We start from the raw sequence: 21,826 nt of genomic DNA, 5'->3' as shown, positions 1-21,826 counted from the left end.
GGCGTGCGTGTGTGTAGATGGGGGTGTGTGCAGGTGTGGATGGGGGTGTGTTTTTAGAACACACTTTTATATAGTTGGAGAACACTTATTCTGACATTTTAAATCACTGTAACAATTTACGTTTGTTAATTTTTATTTCAAGAACAGGAAGTGATGTTTAGCTTGTATTTACGATTTAAATTACATATTTTCCTTCATTTTTGAAGAAGTTAGCAACATTGGCAAACGAAAGCGCTAATAAATAATTTTATTCCAAGTACTGGAGTGGATAGCCGAATTTGTCTTTTTAAAACATTAGGTGTGTGTGTGTGTGTGTGTGTGTGTGTGTGTGTGTGTGTGTGTGTGCGCAGATGGGGATAGGGGCAGATGGGGGTGCGTGTTTAGAACACACTTTTTATATAGTTGGAGAACATTTATTCTGACATTCTGATTCACTGTAACAATTTACGTTTGTTAATTTTTTATTTCAAGAAGAGGAAGTGATGTTTAGCTTGTATTTACTATTTAAATGACGTATTTTCCTTCATTTAAAGTATCTGAATTAGTTTGGCAACATTGGCAAACGAAAGCGCTAATAAATAATTTTATTCCAAGTACAGGAGTGGACAGCCGAATTTGTCTTTTTAACTTTACGTGTGTGTGTGTGTGTGTGTGTGTGTGTGTGTGTGTGTGTGTGTGTGTGTGTGTGTGTGTGTGTGTGTGTGTGTGTGTGTGTAGGGGTGTGTGTAGGTGGGGGGGGTGTGTAGGTGGGGGTGTGTGTGTAGGTGGGGGTGGGGGTGTGTGTGTAGGTGGGGGTGGGGGTATAGATATAGATATCTGTCTGTCTGTATATCTATCTATATCTACCTCTAATCTATACACCTCTAATCTATACACCTCTAATCTATATGTATCTATATATCTATATCTACATCCCTAATCTATATGTATCTATATATCTATATCCATCTATATATCTAATCTATATCTATACATACACACACATATACATATATATATATATACACATACACACACACACACACACACACACACACACACACACACACACACACATATATATGTATGTGTGTGCGCGTCTCTGTTCATCACAAACAGAATCTCTCTTCCACCTGCTTCATAAAAGTTACATGTGAAAGACCTATGTGAGGAGACCAAAATGTCTCGAATTGGGGAAGAAAGCCTGGAATATCTTGCCATCATCAGAAGTGGAGAAACTATGTGGTTAGCTTCAGGCCCTGTATGCCCAGATGAGGATGCCCTGATGGGAGAGAGCAGCTCTGGAATTGGATCCAACCTCAGAGGGCAAACCAGACAAGACCAAAGGAAGGTGAAACCAGGTCTGTAGAGGCCAAAAAGAAGCAATAAGTATTACAGAAAGTTTTCAGGTTGCAGAGCAAAGAAAGAACTTGAATTTGTGGTATAGGAGGAAAGGCACAGAGAAGACCAGAGTGCTAAGCGTGGATAAGAGCATCACCGGTTGACTGTTCCTGAGGAGGGATCCAGGCAAAGGACCTGCTGTATTTCACCTCACGGATCCATATGTGGACGGAGGCCATCTGAATCTGAGCCTCAAGGAACTTGCCTCAGTGTGCTGACATCCTTGGAGGAAAGGCTTTGAGAAGACCTGGAAGAAGCGGATGACGGGGGTCTTGAAGATCTCCAGGGGGTGCGAGTGTAAGATCTTTGAGCATGTCCTGTTGGTGCTGCGACAGTAGCAGACGTCAACGGAGAGCCACTTGGACCTGGAGCAATGGTAGGTGACCGGGGCAGAAAAGTCAGAACTGAGCTTGGAGCTGACCGAGTAGGTTCTGACAATTTCAAAGCCTCCAAGGAAGACTGCATGAGAGAGCACTTTGCTCTCCCGGACCTCCTTGGGTCTCTTAGAAGGGGGTTGAGCCCCTGAAGTAGAAAGTCCCTCCCCTAAGGTGGAGGGAGGAGGAAGCATGCCTTTCCGTACAAGCTTGTTCCTCCTATCTGGCAGAGCTCAGGGATGAAAAGGCTAGACGGATCTCGCAAGGGGCCTGAAGGTGGGTGGCCCCCAAGCAATAAACACACTCCTTGTGGGCATCAGACAGAGGAATCTTCTTCCCAAAGGAAGTATATATTTTAAAACCAAATGTTTCTGCTCGGACATACTGAAAAAGAAAAGAGCAAGAGAGAAACTTTTTTTAAAAGGGACAGCAAAAGAAGAAATCTAAATGCAGGCAACGCGATGAAACAGAAAACGTGGGAAGAAAAGAATAAAGCAAATTTTCTACTTTAACTAGGAGAAAGTTTAAAGAGAGAAAGGTAGGTACTAGATGCTAAGAAAATTAGGGCACTCACAAACCAAAGAACACTAAACTCTATGGAGAAGCTCACAGCTACTGAACTTGCTGCTGATATTAAGGGAGAGAAATGAGATCTGGGGTACATTGTGGGTGCACGGCATTGTGGGTAGAGGGACAAGCTCAAGTCAGGAAGCTTAAGCTGTAAAAATGCAGCCGATCGGTTCCAAGGAACTGAACCAGTACCCACAGGTTACGGAAATGAAGAGGACAATATCAGATTCCCTGCCATTTGGTTCTCACTTGACACGCAGATGGGGTCCCCTGCCTCTGACGGCAAATGGCCTCAAGACCTACTGCAGGAAATGTAGTCAGTAAGATATGGGGGTGGGGGGGGATGACAAACCCAACACTACTCCACTTATAGCAAGAATTTATTGCACTGAATGTCTCAGTCCTGTAATCTGGAGGACAAGTAGGTTTTAATGTCCACTGTAAACCTAACATTATTCTTACAGTGGGACCCAAGGACTTAAAAGACTTGCAACCTTTAACCCAGAGAACATATAAACAGCACAACACCTGACAAAAATCTTTTCTGATGGAACACAGACAACTACAAGACTCATGCTACCATACTTTTGACTGAATATAGTTTACATTTTTTCATCTTTTAGTACAAAGAAAACTATTGCTGCTACTCAATGGTCTTTGGCTCCTTTTATATAAGAGAATGCTTGGAACATTTCTGCAAATTAGAACTTGTTTACACATGTCCAACCCCATTTTCTGTATATAGAACACTGCTGGACATCCTATACTCCCCGCTTCAACTAGTTTCATGACGCACCACATCGGCGAATGCCTACACAGTACGTACTTTTGAAGTCATTTTAACACAATAATGGCCTACATGGTCTGTCTTCTGACTGTCATTTCTTTAATGTCACTGAAGCTTTTCTCTCAGATCTCCAATGATAATGGGCAAGTACCCAGCTAGACAGCTCAATGAATACAAGCAATATAGAACCCTTTTCTGTCCACTGCCCATATTTCAGCATGTAAATCACACTTTTAAACACCAGTGAACAGTGTAAAATCTTGTCACTTATTCTGACACCTCTACTACACAGAGGCAACATGTAAGTACTTGATCGCCAATGCAGACATTTGGGAAGCATAGCCAGGCTTAAAAAGCCCCCCCCCCCAGTAGTTAGCCTAGTAATCACCCACAAACCTGCAAAGTTATGCTTGAACAAGGATGTTTCAACAAGCAATTGTTTGTAAAATTCATTCTGCCCACATTCATATTACTCCAATAATGTAATTCTTTTGTTCTTGATTATTTTCCAAATCTGACCAAATGTGCAATACTTTAAAGCTACACAACATACACCTCACATCAGATGCATTTAAGAAATGGGCAAAGACTTGAGAAGCTTACCTTACAGCAATTCTGCAGTTACCTTTTCAAAGAGTACACTGTACAACTACTCTGTAGAAGGGTACCCACCTGCACAGATTGCTGCTATCAGGCCCTTTCTCTCATGCTGCTCAGTTAGGATCTCCTTTACAGCTGCAGACTGCAAGAAAAAAAGAATAACCAAAACGAAGACCAATTGCATGGGGTACTCTTCTTACACAGCCATAACAGCAAACATGTCTTTGGCTACTGCAATCATTTTATCTGGGAGAACTGAAAAAGTAAAAGCCCAAGGGCACTGGAACATACAAGTGTGATTTGTGTATGCAAATACTTTGAGAGCACAGGTGGTGGTGGTAAGGGATGCATAAACCTACATTTAAACAGGTGCCATTTTCCTCCAATAAAAAAGACACAATGGAGCTTACTCAGAAATACCATGCCTAAATAAGAATACACAGAAATGCTGCACTACTCCCCTCATAGAAACTCCCGAGATACAATACCTTGGACATTACTAGCTCATATTTTAGAATACAGGGTAAATTCCTTAATGAAAGAGTTCGTTATTCACACAGCTGCATTATGAAAACATACATAGGTTATTGCAATGTCCCTGTGTTGGGAGTGCCTCAAAGTTACATTTTTAAGCATTCCTTAGGACATGTACGGTGGTAGAATCCTTCAGAAGGGGGCAGTCAAAAGGACCATCTTCAAATAAGAAATGGCAATTCTCCACTGCAAAACCACAAAGAAGGGAAACAAATAGCAAATTTCCAAAATTTAAGAACCTACCAAGCATGGGCACAGCATAAAACTCCGTTTATAGTAGTTTAAAAGACCAAAACACAATAAGTGAGTTCACAAGTGACAGCAGCTCACCATAATGCTTTCTTTGTGGGCCTTTAACTCTTGACAGTAATTACATGGCATGAATTAGTCAGATTTTAGCCTAACTAGCATGGCCCAGCTATAGACTACAACCTAAGCTCAAACATGCGTCTTCACTCCCTTATTACAAAAATAACCAAATAAACTAATGGATGTGATTACTAAGGAAGACCATGCAGCTTTCTAAAGTTATGGAGAAGTGGAGGAGGAATGTAGGAAACTTGTGAGAAGCAAGCTATAAAGGTTGATCACAAGTTGTTCTTACTTTGGGGATATGCCTTGAAAACAAGTCAGCCAGTCATTTGTACACTAGGTGTAAAGCTGCGATGCTTAAGGGGGGGGGGGTCGACAACACTCGCCCTGAAGCCACCAACAACCTCTGTCTCCCCCCCCCCCCACATCAGCTACATATTAAAAGATCAGTTTATAAGCATTTAGAGCCACTCCAAGAGATTAGTCTTTTGGATGCACCAATTTAAGAACCCAACAACTGGAGAGTAAATAAGCCGCTGTTCTTTTAAATCGCTGTAGGCTGGTAAATATACAGAGGAAGCGGGCTGACCACAAACTGGGAAATGCAAACCTTTATGGAGATGGAGGCTGGCAAGGGTAGGGTTCAGGACATTGCAGAGAGGTGCTACTATACATAAAGAACTGGTGGTCTGTGAGTGACCTGGATTTCTCTAAAACACAGAGGTACATCAGAGAAGGGAACACAGCCTCTGCATAATGACAGGCACAGAAAGGACATCTCCCTATGGAAAAAAACCTCCCACTGCAATCCTGTTAAGTGAAGCCAAAATCAGGGCCTGCATCTCTCATACAGGTCAGCTGGTGCAAACATCAGGTAGTGCCAAAGCCCCCCACTACATGACAGCATCGCAAAGGCAGCTGCCAATTTTAAGCAAAGCATCATAAAATCAATCATTGAACGGGGTGTGTTGGTAAGTGGCAGGAAAGGGGATTCCAAAACGGACAACAGGCAGGTTGTGCTCTAAGTGTAGGATGGCTTTACCAAACAGAAAAAGGGAGCTAACAACTATTACACCAGGCAACCTGATCTTCAGCCTGTGTAGTTTTTCAGAGCAGTGAGCAGGACCAACCCAGTTCAGTCAAGTCTTGTGTGGAAATCTAGGTGAAGCATAGATCAGGCTCCAATTCTAGAGTGTTCTGTAAAACCAAAACATGCAACACTTCCTTTGAAGCTTTCTTAATGGCACTGAAAGTACAGGGTTTGATCACCACCAAGGGAAATTGGCTAAGCTTAAAATGACAAAGGCGTTTAGTCTAGTACTTGCCTATGAACCCCTCACACAACTTTTGAAAGTCATTTAAGATATCAAAAAAATAACACATCCCACTCTAGGTAAATTTGCACACTGCACTTCTACCACACTGGGGCAGATTTATGACTACGTCACTCTGACATGGAATGATGGTTTTCTTTTGAGGAATGCTCCCTAGTAGATCAATTTGTTTCCCCACAGTGCCCCGAACCTTCAGGAAGGGCTAGATATAATGTCAAACCAAGAATACAACTAGGGTGGCAGTCATCTAGAGCATACACACACGCATAACAGATGCACTTCTATAATGTCTCCTCTGTATTCTCGTCAGAGAAATGCAATATTATACATCTGAAGGCCAACACTAACTGCAGACGTATCTGTGCAAAACAGCTATGTTGCAACACCCTGCTGGTCATGACTCCTAACTCAGTACACTACTACAGACAACTTTGCAATGCTCCATAACCCTGTATGATAGTAATACAGCACTTCACTGCATTATGTAGGAGAACTGCAACTTTGTATCAAAGTGCTGCATAAGACAGGCAGGATTCACCTGAGGTGCAACAAGTAGTCAGAACTGTTAAATAACGTGGAAAGATTTTTCTTCGGATTTGTCTTTTTTCACTGAATCATGACAAACATTACACAATTGTCTTTGATAAACCTTAATGGGTATGAAAGTTCTGAAATTAAAATGTTTCGCCTGCAAAGCGGTTTCTACCAATTTATATTATTCCTTTTTAATTTCTCCAAGTCTTTTGGGTTTCTATTACTACGACTGGAACGGACCCCATTCCTTAGTCAAAGTACAATTTTTGTTCACGAAAGTAGTACTGTTTGATGTCAGACAAAAGTGCTCTTCGCAGCACCTATAATGTGCCCAGTAATGATGAATCCTGCAATTCGTACAGAGTTACATCTATTAGTAACTTATCTAAATACAACCGTAGATTTTGAGACCTGTTGCTCCTACTACTATTGGAACTGTCTGGGTATCTTTCTTCCACATTGCTCTCATTTCTGCCTGTAAATCCTGACATTTTATTACTCTTTGTACACAAGACACTGTATTCACTGGGTGTAGCAATTTCAATGATCAATGCTACTTTTGTCTTATTTTCACGGTCCACTATACCTAGTTTTCTCACATCTATCATTTGAACTGTTGGTACTGGGTGATCCCATGTGATGGGAACTTCATTCTATGATGCTGTGTGTGGCTCATGTATCCAGCGTTTTTCAGCTACTTCAATACCATAATGTTTACACAATCCCCAGTGCAACAGTCTTGCCACATTAATTTTGCCTTTCAGTGTACAGTCCTTCTGCCTTAAGTAGGTCACACCCAACAATGAGGGGTGTGACTTGTTTCCAATTTTGTTTTACAAAACCTACCATTCTTCTCTTTCTTCCACATATTCAATGGACCTAGTCAACGGTGTGCATAGCCCAATGTATTGGGCCTCCAATATTAACCTTTCATCTTTTGGTTTGAATTAGCCTCTCCTTAACCATTCCTACGTTCGATCAACATGAGGTTCTTCCAGAAGTTTTTCTATACTTGCAACTATACTTATGCATTTTCCACAGAGCTTGCCTTCTCATCTGATCCTTCACCTTATATTCTTTGTTTCTGGCACATTCAGATGTTGCCCGATTTTTTTTTTTTTTAAACTACTTCTGGTTTGATTTCCATTCCTGCTTGATGTCGAAATGCTTCTGCTAAACTAAGGAGGGAAGTCATCTTAGACTTATTCTCCTCATGTCTCAAAACTTTCACTATGTTTGGGTCCTGTGAGGTCAGTAAATGTGTATAGTCCCATGACTGCAGATCTATACATGTAATCAATTTCAAGGAGGCCCATACCTCCTTCGGAACAGGGAATATATAATCTTGGTATACATTGACTTTTTTTAAATAGTTTGGCGAGCATGAAGCATCACTCTTGTTTTCCTATCTAATCTATCAAACACGTTTTGGGGAAAGTCAATCATTCCAAAACTTACAAGAGCAAATTGGTTTATAGCTTGAATTTTGTTCTTAGACATGCGCTGTTTACAGGATCAAGTCACCTAAAATATTCCTTACTAAGTTTTATTCATACTTGTTAATGTTATTGTTGTTCCTTCAATTACGAAATATTTACACTCCCTCTTGCTCAAGTTTTGCAGTCTTCCTACTTTAAAAAGGTTGCTTTTGTACACTTGTCAAGAAAAAAACATTCTTACATCTGAAAAAGTTTTGACTACTTGCAGTTGTGCTTTCAGTTCCTCAGCTAATGCGCTACAGAGTTTTAAATTATCGAAGAGAAGATGAGAAGTCTTTACACTGTTTTCTAGGAGTCGAATTATAGCCATGGCATAATCTGCCAGGTAGACAGCTTAATGGGACAAGGGCAAGACAGAATAGCAGAGGTGACAGGGAGTCACCCTGGAACATCTCCCTTTGGATTTTTATCCCTGGAATAATATTTGTCCTTTATCATGCAAAGTGTCTGCCACCGTTTCATGGCTACTGTAATGTAGTTTATTAGTGTAGATGTATCTTGTACATTAAGTACTCTTATCCATGAATGGGAGATACTATCAAAATGCTTTTTTGTAGTCAATCCAGGTCATACAGGTTCGTCCCCTTTTTGCAGTTCTCCATTATGACTTTATGTAGCAGAAGAACCTTTGTTCCATATGACTTTTTTATTGCCCCTATATTCCAGAGCAAATTCTGCAGGGAATTTGCAGACTCTGACTTCAACATTTAGTTAAAATCTTGAAACTACCAAGACTAGACCAAAGTCATACATGTCCAATTAAAAGGTATATTTTTACTTTGGCTGATAAAATGTTCTGGATAATCATAGGAAGTTACTAGGCTAATGGCCCCTAAGCCCCAATTAAAAGGTATATTTTTTACTTTGGCTGATAAAATGTTCTGGATAATCACAGGATCATAGGAAGTTACTAGGCTAATGGCCCCTAAGCCCCTTACAAGCCCAGACAAGAGTTTATCCCCAAAAAAGAAACCTCAGTCAGCACCTGTTGCCCCCGTCAATGAGGGACAAAGGTGGGACCCCCTGGGACAAATTTGTGGTTTCCCATCCACTCAAAGGTTGTGCTTGGAGAGTCTGCAAAGTACTCCGTGACATGTATGGGAAGTCTATTCCAGAGATGGGGCAGCCTCTGGGAGACAAACTTGTCGCTCCAGCAGGTTTTCTTGATGTTGCATATTAGATTTAGGCCTTTCCAGCGGGTAATGTGTGATGAGTTAGACTTACAGATATGGAGCATCTCAATGCCTTGTAGGTGAGACAGAGATCACCTGTGAGCAACCTGTACAATACAGAGTACAGCAATTAGTGATTTCAGTCTGTCTGCAAAGGCCAAGGATTCTCTTTGAATGTATTTATGTGGCCTTTCTAGTTGGTGCAGGTGTTTGAAGAGGTACATACCAAACAGGGCATTATACTCAATTACAGGCCTAATAAGGGAGTATAGAGGTAATGGATGTAATCCCTTTACTTACGAAATACACCAAATAAAAGGCTTTTCTAACTACTGCCACTACATGATGGTCGGAATGCGAGACTGTTAACCAGAGTACCCAGGTCTCACCACAGGTTGCGTGCTTAGGAGGTTACTTGATGTGATAATCAGTAGGGGCCATGTTTTTGGGAAAGAGTGTAACTTTTTCCTCATTTAACTTAAGTCCATGACTTTGGAACCAGTCATTTGTTGCTGCGAGACCCTCTTGCAGTATGCTAACTGCATTTGGGGAGTCAATGATGGCACCCAACTTACAGTCATCTGCAAACTTTGTCAACCACAGGCCCTTTATCTTTGCCTGGACCTCTGAGAAGTAGATGCCAAACAGTAGGGGTCCCAGGACAGATTCCCTGGGGACCACCAGTGATAGGGTCAGCTGTCGGAGCTGGCAGCACTTATTTTGACCTTGTGGGATCTACTGGTGAGCCAGTTGGCCACCAACCTGATGAGATGGAGATTTACACCAGGTTGTGTTAGTTTTTCGATGATGCCTGCTTGGGGGATTGTGTCAAAGGCCTTGGCCAAGTCAAGGTAAGCTGTATGTACTGACTTTCCCTCATCCAGGGCCTTGGTGAGGGTCTCAAAGAAGTCAACTAGGTTCAACAGGCAAGATCCGCCTGTGACTAATCAGAACTGGGTGGGGTCAAGTGCTTGGAGATTGCCCACATTGTTTACGGAGATCCATTATAATACGCTCCATGGCTTGACAGATCAGACTTGTCAAACTAATGGGGCGATAGTTGCCTGGGTCAGTAGTGGCACCACCTTTGTGCAAGGGGATGACAATGGCAGTTCTCCACTCAGCTGGAATGAAGCCTGTAATTAAGATGTGGTTGGAATAGGGTGCTCAACAGTGAAGCTAGTTTTTGCTGGAGATGGTGCAGAATACAGTCTGGGATACTATCAGGTCCCATGGAAGCTGTGTTCTTTGCCTTGGATAGGGTCTTTAACACTCGCTCTGTGGAGATATGAGGTGCAGGACAAGTATCAGGGATGTCGAATGGGCCTTTGGGCGGAGACAGGGGTGAAGTTTGCACTGAACCTATCAGCTAGCAGGTTGGCTGAGTCAACAGGATCAGTGTAAGTGGTACTGTTCAGTACTAATTCAGAACAAACCTGGGCTTTGCCATGGAGTTTCCTGACTTAACTGAAGGCGGCTTTGTGGTTTCCCTTTGTCGTTTCAGAGGCTAGTTTCAATTCATAATTGGTTTTGGAGGTTTTCAACAGTGATTTAATTTGCTTGTTTAGGCTAGGGAGGGAGTTTTTCCAATTTGGAACTTGTTCCTTTTTACCAGTGGACAACAGTTTCTTCCTTTTGTTGTAAAGCCTGTTGATAGAGGATGTCCACCAGACAGGTTTGTGCTTCCTTCAGGAGCAGATTTTAAATCTGTTTGGTATGGCTGAGTCCATGCAGTTGTACAGGTGCTTGTATACTGCACTGGCTTACTGTTCAGCACAGCTGCCTGCATACTCTGAGGGGGTGGTGTGAGGCTACTGATACCCTCCCTTAGGGAGGTTGTAGTCAGCTTTTGAGAAGCTTTTTTAACCTTGTTACAGTTTGGGGGTGGGGGGCAGAAACTTCAAATGAGAAAGACAGATGATCTGATCTCACCAGGGAAGAACATACTATTAAGAGTGGTGTAGTGGTCACCCATGCTAGTGAGAGCCAAAGTCCAGAACGTTATCACCCCTTGTGGAGGAAGATGCGCGCTGGTCTAGTGCATTATAACTAATGAAGTCAAGGAATTGTAGTGCATTAGTCTATTGTGGGGTAGTTGAAATCATCAAGGATCAGGGTGTTAAGGGGTAGCTGGCAAACCAATCTGGAGGTGTGCTGCCCTTAATGAAGATAAAGGCTCCACCACCCTTAGTCTTTCTGACCTTGTTTTGAGGTCAGAAAATGTGGAATGGAGGTAAAGCATGCTAAGGCAGGGGTGCTCTCTGCAGTCCTGAAACAAGTTTCCATGACCGCACAGATATTGGCATCTTTCAGTGTGAGGAGAGTCTCCAGTGAGTGCAAGTTCAGGTTAAAGCTCCTAGCATTAAGCAGCATGACATTCAATTTGCTTTTTGACAGATTTATTCATTTTTTTTTTATGTTGGAAGATGCGTCCTTGGGACATAGCCTAAAAGGGGCACAATTCCTGAATCAGTAAAGCATTCCGTCAACAAAATACCAAAGACAGGAAGTGAAGAACGCTGACTCCACGACTCCAGAAACGCTCGCTGCCCACAAACAATATCCAAACCGCTAGCGATGATGCAAATACTGTGTAAAAACATACCAACCACTTAAATGGTTAAAAAATCTTCATTTAGTATTCCATGAGTTAAGTGCTCTCACACAACTGTTAGCTTCATCAGAACAACTTAGTTGCCCGAATTTCTTGCAACAGGAACACAAGGCAAATGCAGGAAGACTCAGTCTTCTTGCTAAAGATACTATGGATGGAACTGCCAGCCCCAGAGGGTCAGCAGTCACAGAAGAAAGTGCAAACGGTAAGACTGGAATCTTCTGCTGTCCAGCCTCTGCCAGGAGTTTCTCCCGAGGTTATTACAAACTCAGAGAATGAATGGTTGTATTGTCAAATTCCTCTATCACTTCTGCGTTTGAAGCCAGCGAGGATCTGGCAGGCAGCACGTCTCACAAGGCTTTGCAGGCAAGTTCAGGGGGAATTTCTCAGGGGTCTTTGGGGGGGTTCCGCAGTTTCGTTTTTAGGGAAAAAGTTAGACTAAAATTGTGGAATGCCATCCTGAATCAGGGCCTTCTCAGGTTTCTAGATGATGTCCCCTCGAAAAAGAATCAGAAAGCTAATCACGTTTCTTCTGCTCCTAGGGATCCATAAAGTGAGTGGCGGGCCTTTACCCAGGGGTTATTTAACGCTTTACTGTCGTTAAGGCCTCTTCGATGAGTTTCGGTTCCTGCTTCTCCTTGGCCCTCTTCTCCTCCCCTAAAAGGCCCAGAGAACCGAATTCTTTTGAGAAAGAGTTGGATTTGGAGGACGACTCCCTTGCTTTTTCTACCCAGATTCCTTCTCCTTTAGACTAAGGGTCTGACGAGGACTCTCACTCTAGATAATGCCAGGAAATTGCCTTTGGGGACACTCTCTCTAGAATGATGGACTTAAGTGGGATTGTGCCCAGGTTTCGGATATCCATAAGAGGTACTACGAGTTACTGCAGATGAAGTCTCCTACACCTGCAGAAAATCCTCCTGTCTTGGAATCTTTATTGGATGTTTTTTCCAATGCCACTAAAGTGCAGGATTCTCTGCCCCCTGCTCCCAAGAAGTCTGATGGGTTTTATAGGGTGCCTGAGTATTGTTCCTCGTTAAAATGTCCTGCTGCTGACCCCTCTGTGGTGTCTGCAGTCTGATAAGCCATCTCAATCACTTCCTTTGTCCAAATTACTGCCTTCCGACAAGGACAGAAGAACCACTGACAGGCTGGGTAAGAAGGCTTATACCTTCAGCTACTCTAGCTTTTAGGGCTATTAATTATCAGACCCATACCTCTAGGTGTGTGTTGGCTCTTTTCTCTGGCTTGTCAGCTCCCCCCCCCCCCCCTGATCTTCCAGACTCAATTTTCTGTTCTTTTCTGGCTAGGAATTTTTCTATCAAATGTAGTTACAATGCAGAACACTCATCTCCTAGGGCTGCTGCTCTTGGTTCTGTTCTGAGAAGGTATTTTTGGCTTAGGCTTCAACCTTTACCAGAGGATATTAAGGCTAAGCTGATGGATGCTCCTCAGGATAATAAACTTTTGTCTGAGGAAGTGGCTGCTGGCTAATTTAAGCCTCTTCAGGACAAGGGGAAGGCTTTACAGGAGCTTAAGCATGTCTGTTTCTGGTGTGCTTAAATTTCAACAAAACTACCCTTCTAAGCCAGCATTTGTTCATGGGCAATCTCACCCTCCTAAAAAAGGTAAAACACCTCCTGCTAAGGCCACTCAGACTGCAGCGATTCTAAAGCCTTCCTTTCCTGACATACCAGGTGCTGTGACTTTCCACCTGTTCCCAGCCACTTTCCTCTCTTCACCTTTCTTTTTCTACTTGTTTGGCTCCATATCACCCAGGATTCGTGGGTTCCGTCATTCAGCAAGGGGACTTCATGGTCTGGCTCTCCTGTCCTTTTATGGGCATTCCTCAGCCTCCTCGGGAACAACTTCCTTTTTCCCCAGAGGTTCTTTTGAGATCCCTTGTCCGACAGTACTATTCAAGAGGTGCCTGGGGTCAGAGAGGGGTAAAGGGTTTTAAATCAAGAATGTTTCTAATGTCCAGAAAAGAAGGTACTTTGAGACCTATTCTCGACCTCTCATCTGAGCACCTTTCTGAAGGCGCCTTCCTTTCAGATGTTGTCCCTTCAGTCCCTTTTTCCACTCTTGCTTCCTCAGGCCTTTCTGGTGTCTCTGGATCTCAAAAGCATGCTCATCTCCCTATTCAGATCCATCCTCTCTTCAGGTGATTTTTGCGTTTCTCTGTTGCTCCCTGGTGTTTTCAGTTCTGTGCTTCGCCCTTTGGCCTTTCTACTGCCCCAAGGGTATTCACCAAATGCCTTGCTCCAGTGATTGTTTTTTTGCAGACTTAAAGGGATCCAAATCTTTCCTTACTTGGATGACCTGTTGATTCAGGCGTCCTCTCCAGAGGTCCTTTTGCAAATAGTACAGTTTTGTACCTACCATAAATGTAGATGTTCGAGGATCCACATTGCTGCAGTCCTAACTATTGGGTAGTCCGCTGTCCAGTCGGCCCGAATACCAAAGTATATGGCTGACGTCGGTCAGGGCGCATTAGACTGACGTCAGTACGTCAGGGTACTAATGCGCATGACCGACGTCATATCCTCAGTCTTTTCTTGCCCCAGATGTCAGAAGACCCTAAAAAGACAAGGCCCAATATACCTGCACCAAAAATATGTACAATATATACAAAATTATCAGCATATAACCTCACCTACACGACCACCCCTAAACACAGAGGGGAAGGAGGGAGGGTAAATTGGACTGCAGCAATGTGGATCCTCGAACATCTACATTTATGGTAGGTACAAAACTGTACTATGTTCTTCATTCCACATTGCTGCAGTCCTAACTATTGGGTAGAATCCCAAAGCAGAGGTAAGGGAGGCTGGCAAATCATAAAGAAGCAGGAGCTGACAACATGCCTTGCAAAATAGCTGTGGCAAAACCAGCCCTAGACTTAGAGTAGAGAGGAAGGTGATAATGCTTAGAGAAAGTATGCACTGAACTCCAAGTAGCTGCCTCCAAAATATCCTTAGTTGCCACCCCCTTAGAAATGCTGTTGAAGTGGCAGTAGCCCTAGTGGAACGAGGCCTAATCCCAGCTGGAATCTCCTTGCCATGATGGGAATAACAAAATGCAATGCAAAACCCAATCCACCTAGAAATAGTTTGTTTTGACACAGGCTTGCCCTGCGAACTCAAAGCAAAAGAAACAAACAACTGCTGAGACTGCCTAAAATCCTTAGTCCTGCTTAAATAATAACGCAATTGCCTGTGTACATCTAAAGTGTGCAAAATCTTTTCCCCTTTATTTTGGGGGTCTGCATAAAAAGTAGGCAAATGAATAGTTTGGTTTAAAGCCACACTAGAAACCACCTTAGGCATAAAGGAAGGATTAGTGCGTAATGATACCCTATCCTTATGGAAAATCAAAAGGGCTCTACTGCCATAAGGGCCTGCAACTCAGACACCCTTCTTGCAGAAGTAATAGCCAACAGAAAAGCAGTCTTCCATGACAAGTATTTCAATTCAGCAGTAGCCGCAGGCTCAAAAGGTTGTAGAGTAAGTTTTTCCAACACAAAATTGAGATCCCAAGCAGGAGTAGGAGCTCTACGGGGTCTTATATTCTTTGTCCCTCTAAGAAACTGCTTGAACAAAGGATGCGAAAACAATGGTGGGTCACAATCATAGTGAGCTGAAATTGCTGCAGCATGAATCTTAATGGAAGAGAAGGACAAACCTTTGTCCAATAACTCAGTAAGATATTGAAGAGCCACACTCAAATTAGGCTCAGAAATCTCCAAATTCTTTGCTGTACTCCAAAATAAAAATCTCTTCCATTTTTCTGTACACTTTCCTTGTACTAGGTCTTCTAGCTTCCATAATCACATTTAAAACTTGTTGAGGAAGTTGAGACCTGCTGTGGTTCAACACAGAATATGCCAGGCTGTTAGATGAAGAGAGTGAAGCTTGACATTGAGCAGATGACCGTCCTTCTGAGATAACAGATGTGGAATCAAAGGTAAAGGCCATGGAGGCTTCCTTACCAGACTCCTTAGTAGTGGGTACCAGTGTTGCCGAGGCCAATCTGGAGCTATTAAAATCATCCTTGGCTTGTCTTGTCTGACCTTTAAGAGCACCTTTGGAAGAAGAGGCAGAGGTGGAAAGGCATACACATGAAGATTTTTCCAACTGAAAGACAGAGCATCCACTTTCCAAGCTGTGTGATGAAACCCCTTTGTGCAAAACTTTGGCAGCTGGTGGTTTAGTGGAGAAGCGAACAGATCTATGTCTGGAGTTCCCCATGACACTGTCAATTTCTGGAATACATGAAGATCCAGTTTCCACTCGTGGGGATCCATGATTTGTCTGCTTAACACATCTGCTAAGGAGTTCTGTGCTCCCGGCAGAAACCTTGCCTGAAGAGTTAGTTGCAAGCTGAGCGCAGTCTCCCATAAAATCATTGCTTGCCTGCATAGAGGATAAGAATGTGTTCCCCCTTGTTTGTTGATGTACCACATGACAGTTGTGTTGTCTGTTAGAATCAACACCTGCCCTGGAAGAAGTAACTCCTTGAAAGCCATTAATGCAAACTGGACTGCTAACATCTCCTTCATGTTGATATGTAGATGCTGTAGTCTGGCAGGCCACTTGTCTTGTATCCACTTTCCATTTAGATGAGCTCCCCAAGCAATGTCCGAGGCATCTGTCGTTAAAATCTGACTCACCTCTGGCCGGGTCACAGAGAGTCCCTTGTTTAGGTGACATTCCTGAGCCCACCACAAAAATTCTTTTTGAAGGCAAGGTATTATTTGAATGACAGTGTCCAAATCCTGGCAGTGCTGTGTCCATACATTTTTGAGATACCATTGCAGCTTCCTCATATGCAGTTTGGCATTGGGAAGCACCAGAATACAAGATGCCATGAACCCTAATGCTTGAAGGACTGTCCTTGCAGTCAGCACGGACTGATGAGATAGTTGATGGAAGTAAAGGGATAGACTCTTTTGTTTGTCCGGGGTTAAAAGGCCATCTGGGCTGCTGTATTCAGTCTTACACCCAGAAAGCACATGTCTTGAGAGGGTACTAGACTGGACTTTATTTCGTTCACAGAATACCCTAGGCATCTTAGCACTGCTATAACATATTCCAGATGCTGTAGAAGGTCTTCCTTTTCTTGAGCCAGAATCAGGCAGTCGTCCAAGTAAGGATAGATTTGAATTCCTTCTAGCCTGAAGTAAGCTATCACTGGAGCCAGAACCTTTGTGAATACTCTGGGCGCAGTAGATAAGCCAAAGGGCAATGCAGAGAACTGATAATGAGAATTTCCAGCTCAAAACGCAGATACTTCCTGCAACTTAGTCTTATAGGCACATGAAGGTAAGCTTCCTTGAGATCTAAAGTTACCATCCAGTGATCTTTGCCCAGCAGAGGTAAAAGCTGTTGTAACGTCAACATCTTGAACTTGGGAATGTCCAGATAAGTGTTGAGGATAGATAAATCCAAAATTGGTCTCCACGTGTTCCCCTTCTTTGGTACTAGGAACAGGCGAGAATAAAATCCTAGGCCCCTTTCTGATACAGGGACTGGCTGAATGGCCCCTATTTGGAGTAACAGAGAAATTTGCTTGTGAGCCTCTTTCCTTTGTGGAGGAGGAACGTCTGGCATGCCTTTGAAAGGGGTAATGTATGGAAATAAAACCTGTAACCGTGGTGAATGATATCCAACACCCATCTGTCTTGAGTAATTAAATCCCAATTTTCTTTGAAAAGAGACAGTCTTCCTCCCAAAGGAGCTGCCAGACGAGAATCTACTGGCAGCTGAAAAGGCAGGTCATTGGGTCTGTTTACGAAAGGACTGACCCCTGCCCTCACCCGAAGTCTGAGCAGGTGAACTCCTGTTCTAGGCCTAAAAGAACCTTGAGCTCTGCCCCTACCACGTCTAGACCTACCCCTAGACTGGGAATCATAAGCAGGATATGTCCATCCCTTAGTAGGCCAATTTCTACTAAACTTCGGTGGCTGCACCTGCAAAAAATCTTTAATAGTTTGCATAGACTTAGCTTTGTCCTCCATTTTCTTTAAAACTGCTTCCACAGGCGAACCAAACAACACATCAGACTGTAAAGGAGCATCCAAAATCCTTGTCTTAACATGCTCAGCTAAATTCTGATCCCTCAACCAGGCATGCCTGCGAAGAACAGAACTAGTGGCAGCCACCCTCGAGGAGGCCTGTACAGCATCAAAACCACATTGCAAAGAATGCTTACCCACTTGTTCAGACACATGAACTAAATCCAGCAACTCTTTACACTCAATACCTTCCGCCAAAGCATCCACCTTAGATTTCAATTGTGAAAGGAGATAATTTTGATATTTTAGCATGTGAAACTGACAATTCAACGCCCTCATGGCTAGAGTGGAAGAAGTATACACTTTCTTTCCCCATCTATCCAAAGCCCTTGCCTCTTTATCAGTGGGAACAGGATTTTTAACAACAGAGGCCTTAACACCTTTAGGTCCCTGAGAAACAGTTTCCGGGTCTGCCCTAGGACTCTTAAAAAGATACTTATGAGCTTCAGGCACCCTATAGTACCTATCAGGTTTAACAGGAGCAGGAGGCAAAGAATCAGGGTTCAGGGAAGCCTCTGCAAAAACATCTTCCACCACATTCAACACAGGAGGTATAGCTAAGGGCCTATGCTGGGGTAAAACAAGAATTCCCTAAGCCTTTTCCTGGAATCAGAGTAATCTTGGCCTTCCCATTTAAAGTGCTCCCTCATGGAATGCAGAGTCTCTGAAAATGAGAAATCCTCAGGAGGAGAAGCTGTAGGAGTGGAATCATCCACATCAGAATCAGAATAAGGAGGATACTCCTGCAAGTCTTCCGCAGAAGACTCAGAAGCCTCTGAACACTGTTCAAAACTCTCAAACTCAGGTTCCACCCTAGGCCTCTTATCAGGAGGGGCATAGAACCTCTAATCATAGTAATCAAATCTTCTGCCATTTTAAGCATATGTTTCTTAGGCACAGAACCTGAAGTGCTAGGAGAAGCCCCCACTGAAGCTAAACTTGGCCTACCTCTCAAAGAAGTTTTGGAAACAGAAGGAGAGGCTCTAACTACCTTGGGAAGAGAGGGAAGAACAGTAACCTGAGAAGCCCCCTCAGCCTGGCCTACCTCCTGAGAAGGCACATCCTGTAACAGTAAAGTCTCTGCCTGAGACTCCAAAGAAACTCCTGGCAAAACCTCTGGCTCCACTGAGCCTTCTAAAGAACCGACGTCCGGGACTGCCGGTTCATCAACCCTAGGCTTCGCTGTTTCGTCCTTGCGCTTTTTGGACGAAGCGGGCGTCGGAGCATCCAATGGCATTTTATAATTACAACGCTTCCCCAAACACTAACCTGGCACAGTCTAACCTTCTCTTAATAGTGCGTTTGTTAAATCTAGCACAAGAGCGGCATCCAACAACGTCGTGCTCAGGCCCTAAACAAGGTATACACAAGGTATGGTAATCGCTATGAGGTATCTGTTTCCCACAAGAAATACAGTTATTCACTTTTTCTGACATCCGGTTAAATACTGAGGCAAGAAAAAACCAAAATGTTCTAGCGGGTACTTAGCCAACTTTGATTCGGTCTGAAACTCCGACTTCAGAAAATTTCAGAACGCCAACCTGCACTCGCAAAACTGCTTCTGCATCGGACCATGCGGCAAAAAAGACTGAGGATATGACGTCGGTCATGCGCATTAGTACCCTGACGTACTGTCGTCAGTCTAATGCGCCCTGACCGACGTCAGCCATATACTTTGGTATTCGGGCCGACTGGACAGCGGATTACCCAATAGTTAGGACTGCAGCAATGTGGAATGAAGAACATCTTCATTTTACCATTTCTCTTCTTCAGAGCCTGGGGTTCATGATAAAACTTCAAAGTCTTCCCCAACTCCTCAGGATCATGCCTTTCTGGGTTGCAGGATTCAGCTGGTGCCAATGCTGGCATCTGTGCCTCATCCAAAGGCCATAACTCTCATTTCTTACTTTCACACTCTTCTTCCCCTGGCTTCCATTACAGCTAGGTAGTTGAGCTCTAGGGTTCATGGCTTCCACCATTCCAATGCTCCCTCTGGCCAAACCACACGGGGAGCTTCCAGTGGTTTCTGAAGTTTGTGCGGCTTCAGCATCCACATCCTCAGTTCCTCTTTTCCTGTGTCTCAAGAAAAAAATTCTGTCGTGGATTCAGCAGTTGTCTCTGAATCCAGGACTTTTTCAGCCTCCTCTTCCCTCTCATCTGTTCACAGACGCTTCAGATGTGGGATGGGGAGCAATGTTTGGCTCCCTGAGGGTTCAGGGAGTGTGGTTGCCTCATCAGCAGGAAAAGCACATAAACAGAGATGAGAGCTCTTATGCTGGTTCTTCAGGCCTTTCATCCTCTCTTCTGTCTGGGCCACCTCAAGGTATTCACAGACCATACCACTAACAGGGGAACAAGATCTTGCCTTCTTTGCCGGCTGGCATTTCCGGTATAGGATCTCACTATTCAGTACCAAGTGATTTTTCAGGCAGTTTATATTCCTTCAGGTCAGAACATTGTGGCAGACACTGACGGGTCCTTCACTCAAGTCCCACGAATGTATACTTCACAGGGATGAGTTTCTGAGCATTGTTCACCAGTTGGGTACTCCTCAAGTAGATCTCTCTGCCTCTCCACTGAACAGACAACTTCCTTTGTTTTGTGCCAGAGGCCCAGGTTCTCGGTTATGGAAGGTGGACACGCACTCATTTTCTTGGAAGGGGATGTTTCTTTATGCATTCCGTCCCCTTCCACTCATTCTAAGAGTCCTGTTCAAGATTCAACAGGATGCTCCCAAAATCTTGTTGGCGACTCCCTTTTGGCCGCAACAGCACATGTTCCCTCTACTTCTGCATCTAGCCAATGGCATTCACCACATGTTACCTCATAGGGTAGATTATCCTCACAAGACAAGGGGTCTCTCATCCATTGCCAAATCTGTCCACGTTTCAATGGACACTGGGTGATGGGGTCTTGATCCTCCATAGACACCTTTTTTCTGAGTATGTGCTGCAGGAGGCCAGGAAACCTACGACTAGGAAATCCTACTTGTCGAAATGGAAGAGGTTTTCTATTTGGTGCATCTGTTTCGGCTTGGCTCCACTTTCTGCGAATGTTCCTTTGGTGTTCTCGTGACCTGGACCCACTTTCTGTGAATGTTCCTTTGGTTCTCTCATTTGTGCAAGTTGCTCAATATTGGTTTACCCTATTCTACTAAGGTCCACTTATCAGCTCTGTTTGTTTGCCTTTAACTCCCCTGTTGGCCTCTAGATTGGAGGCCAAGCAATTCCTTAAAGGCATCCTTAATATTAGACCTCCCAGGAAGCCTGTTCCCCCTCCCTGGGATCTTAATTTTATTCTGGAAAAATTGACTGGCTCCTTTTAAGCCTCCTGTTTCAGCTTTCTTGCAACATTTGTTCTTGGAAGACTGTTCTTTTGTTAGCTCTTACTTCTGTCAGACAGGTGTCTGAGCTGCAAGCTTTTATGGCTTGCCCACCTTTGATATTTCATAAGGACATGGCATCCTTGCATACCAATCCTTCTTTCATGTCCAAGGTGGTTAATGAATTGTCACTTAATCAGTCCATTAATTTGCCTACTTTTTTCGACCCTCTATGCAATCTGACAGTGACAGGGTGCTGCATACCTTAGATGTGCACAGACAGCTCAGATTTTATTTGGATAAAACTAAATCCATCAGAAAATCAGACCAGTTTTAGTGTTTCATCCCAGGTCTTTAGGTTTGGCAGCTTCCAAGCAAAATATTTCTACTTTGATTTCAAAGGCCATTTCCTTTTATGATTTACATTACAAGAGCCTTCCTTCTTCTATAAAGACTCGATCTACTACGGCTGTGGCTTCTTCTGGTGCTTTTTTCAAAGGCTTGGACACCAGTTCTACTCTTGAAGCAGCTACCGGGACTTCTTTACCGAACATTACCAGTTGGATGGTATCTCCAGAGCTATTGCTGATGCCATTCTTGATGGCTTATCTGATGCTGCTTCCTCCTCCAAAGTTCCTTCTTGAGCTCTGGCACTCTGCCGTTTGTAATGAATACTACAGTGGTGAATGCAAGGATATAGTACAGTTGTGTAAAATCT

At 43.5% G+C, this 21,826-nt stretch overlaps 1 protein-coding gene across 1 annotated transcript in view; it reads right to left on the bottom strand.

The window, feature by feature from the left end:
* PARK7 (Parkinsonism associated deglycase) overlaps positions 1-21,826 on the bottom strand; it is a 259,672-nt gene that overhangs the window by 149,756 nt on the left and 88,090 nt on the right. The window contains exon 4 of the mRNA XM_044056460.1: positions 3,784-3,853. Coding sequence (XP_043912395.1) covers positions 3,784-3,853 — 70 coding nt within the window. The remainder of the gene's footprint in view (positions 1-3,783; positions 3,854-21,826) is intronic.

The sequence above is a fragment of the Protopterus annectens genome, chromosome 14.part0 (genome assembly GCF_019279795.1).
Source record: "Protopterus annectens isolate FY-2018-M chromosome 14.part0, PAN1.0, whole genome shotgun sequence".
NCBI classification, from domain to species: Eukaryota; Metazoa; Chordata; order Ceratodontiformes; family Protopteridae; genus Protopterus; species Protopterus annectens.
Note: the sequence above shows the minus strand (reverse complement) of the source record. Positions and strands in the feature narration are given on the sequence as shown.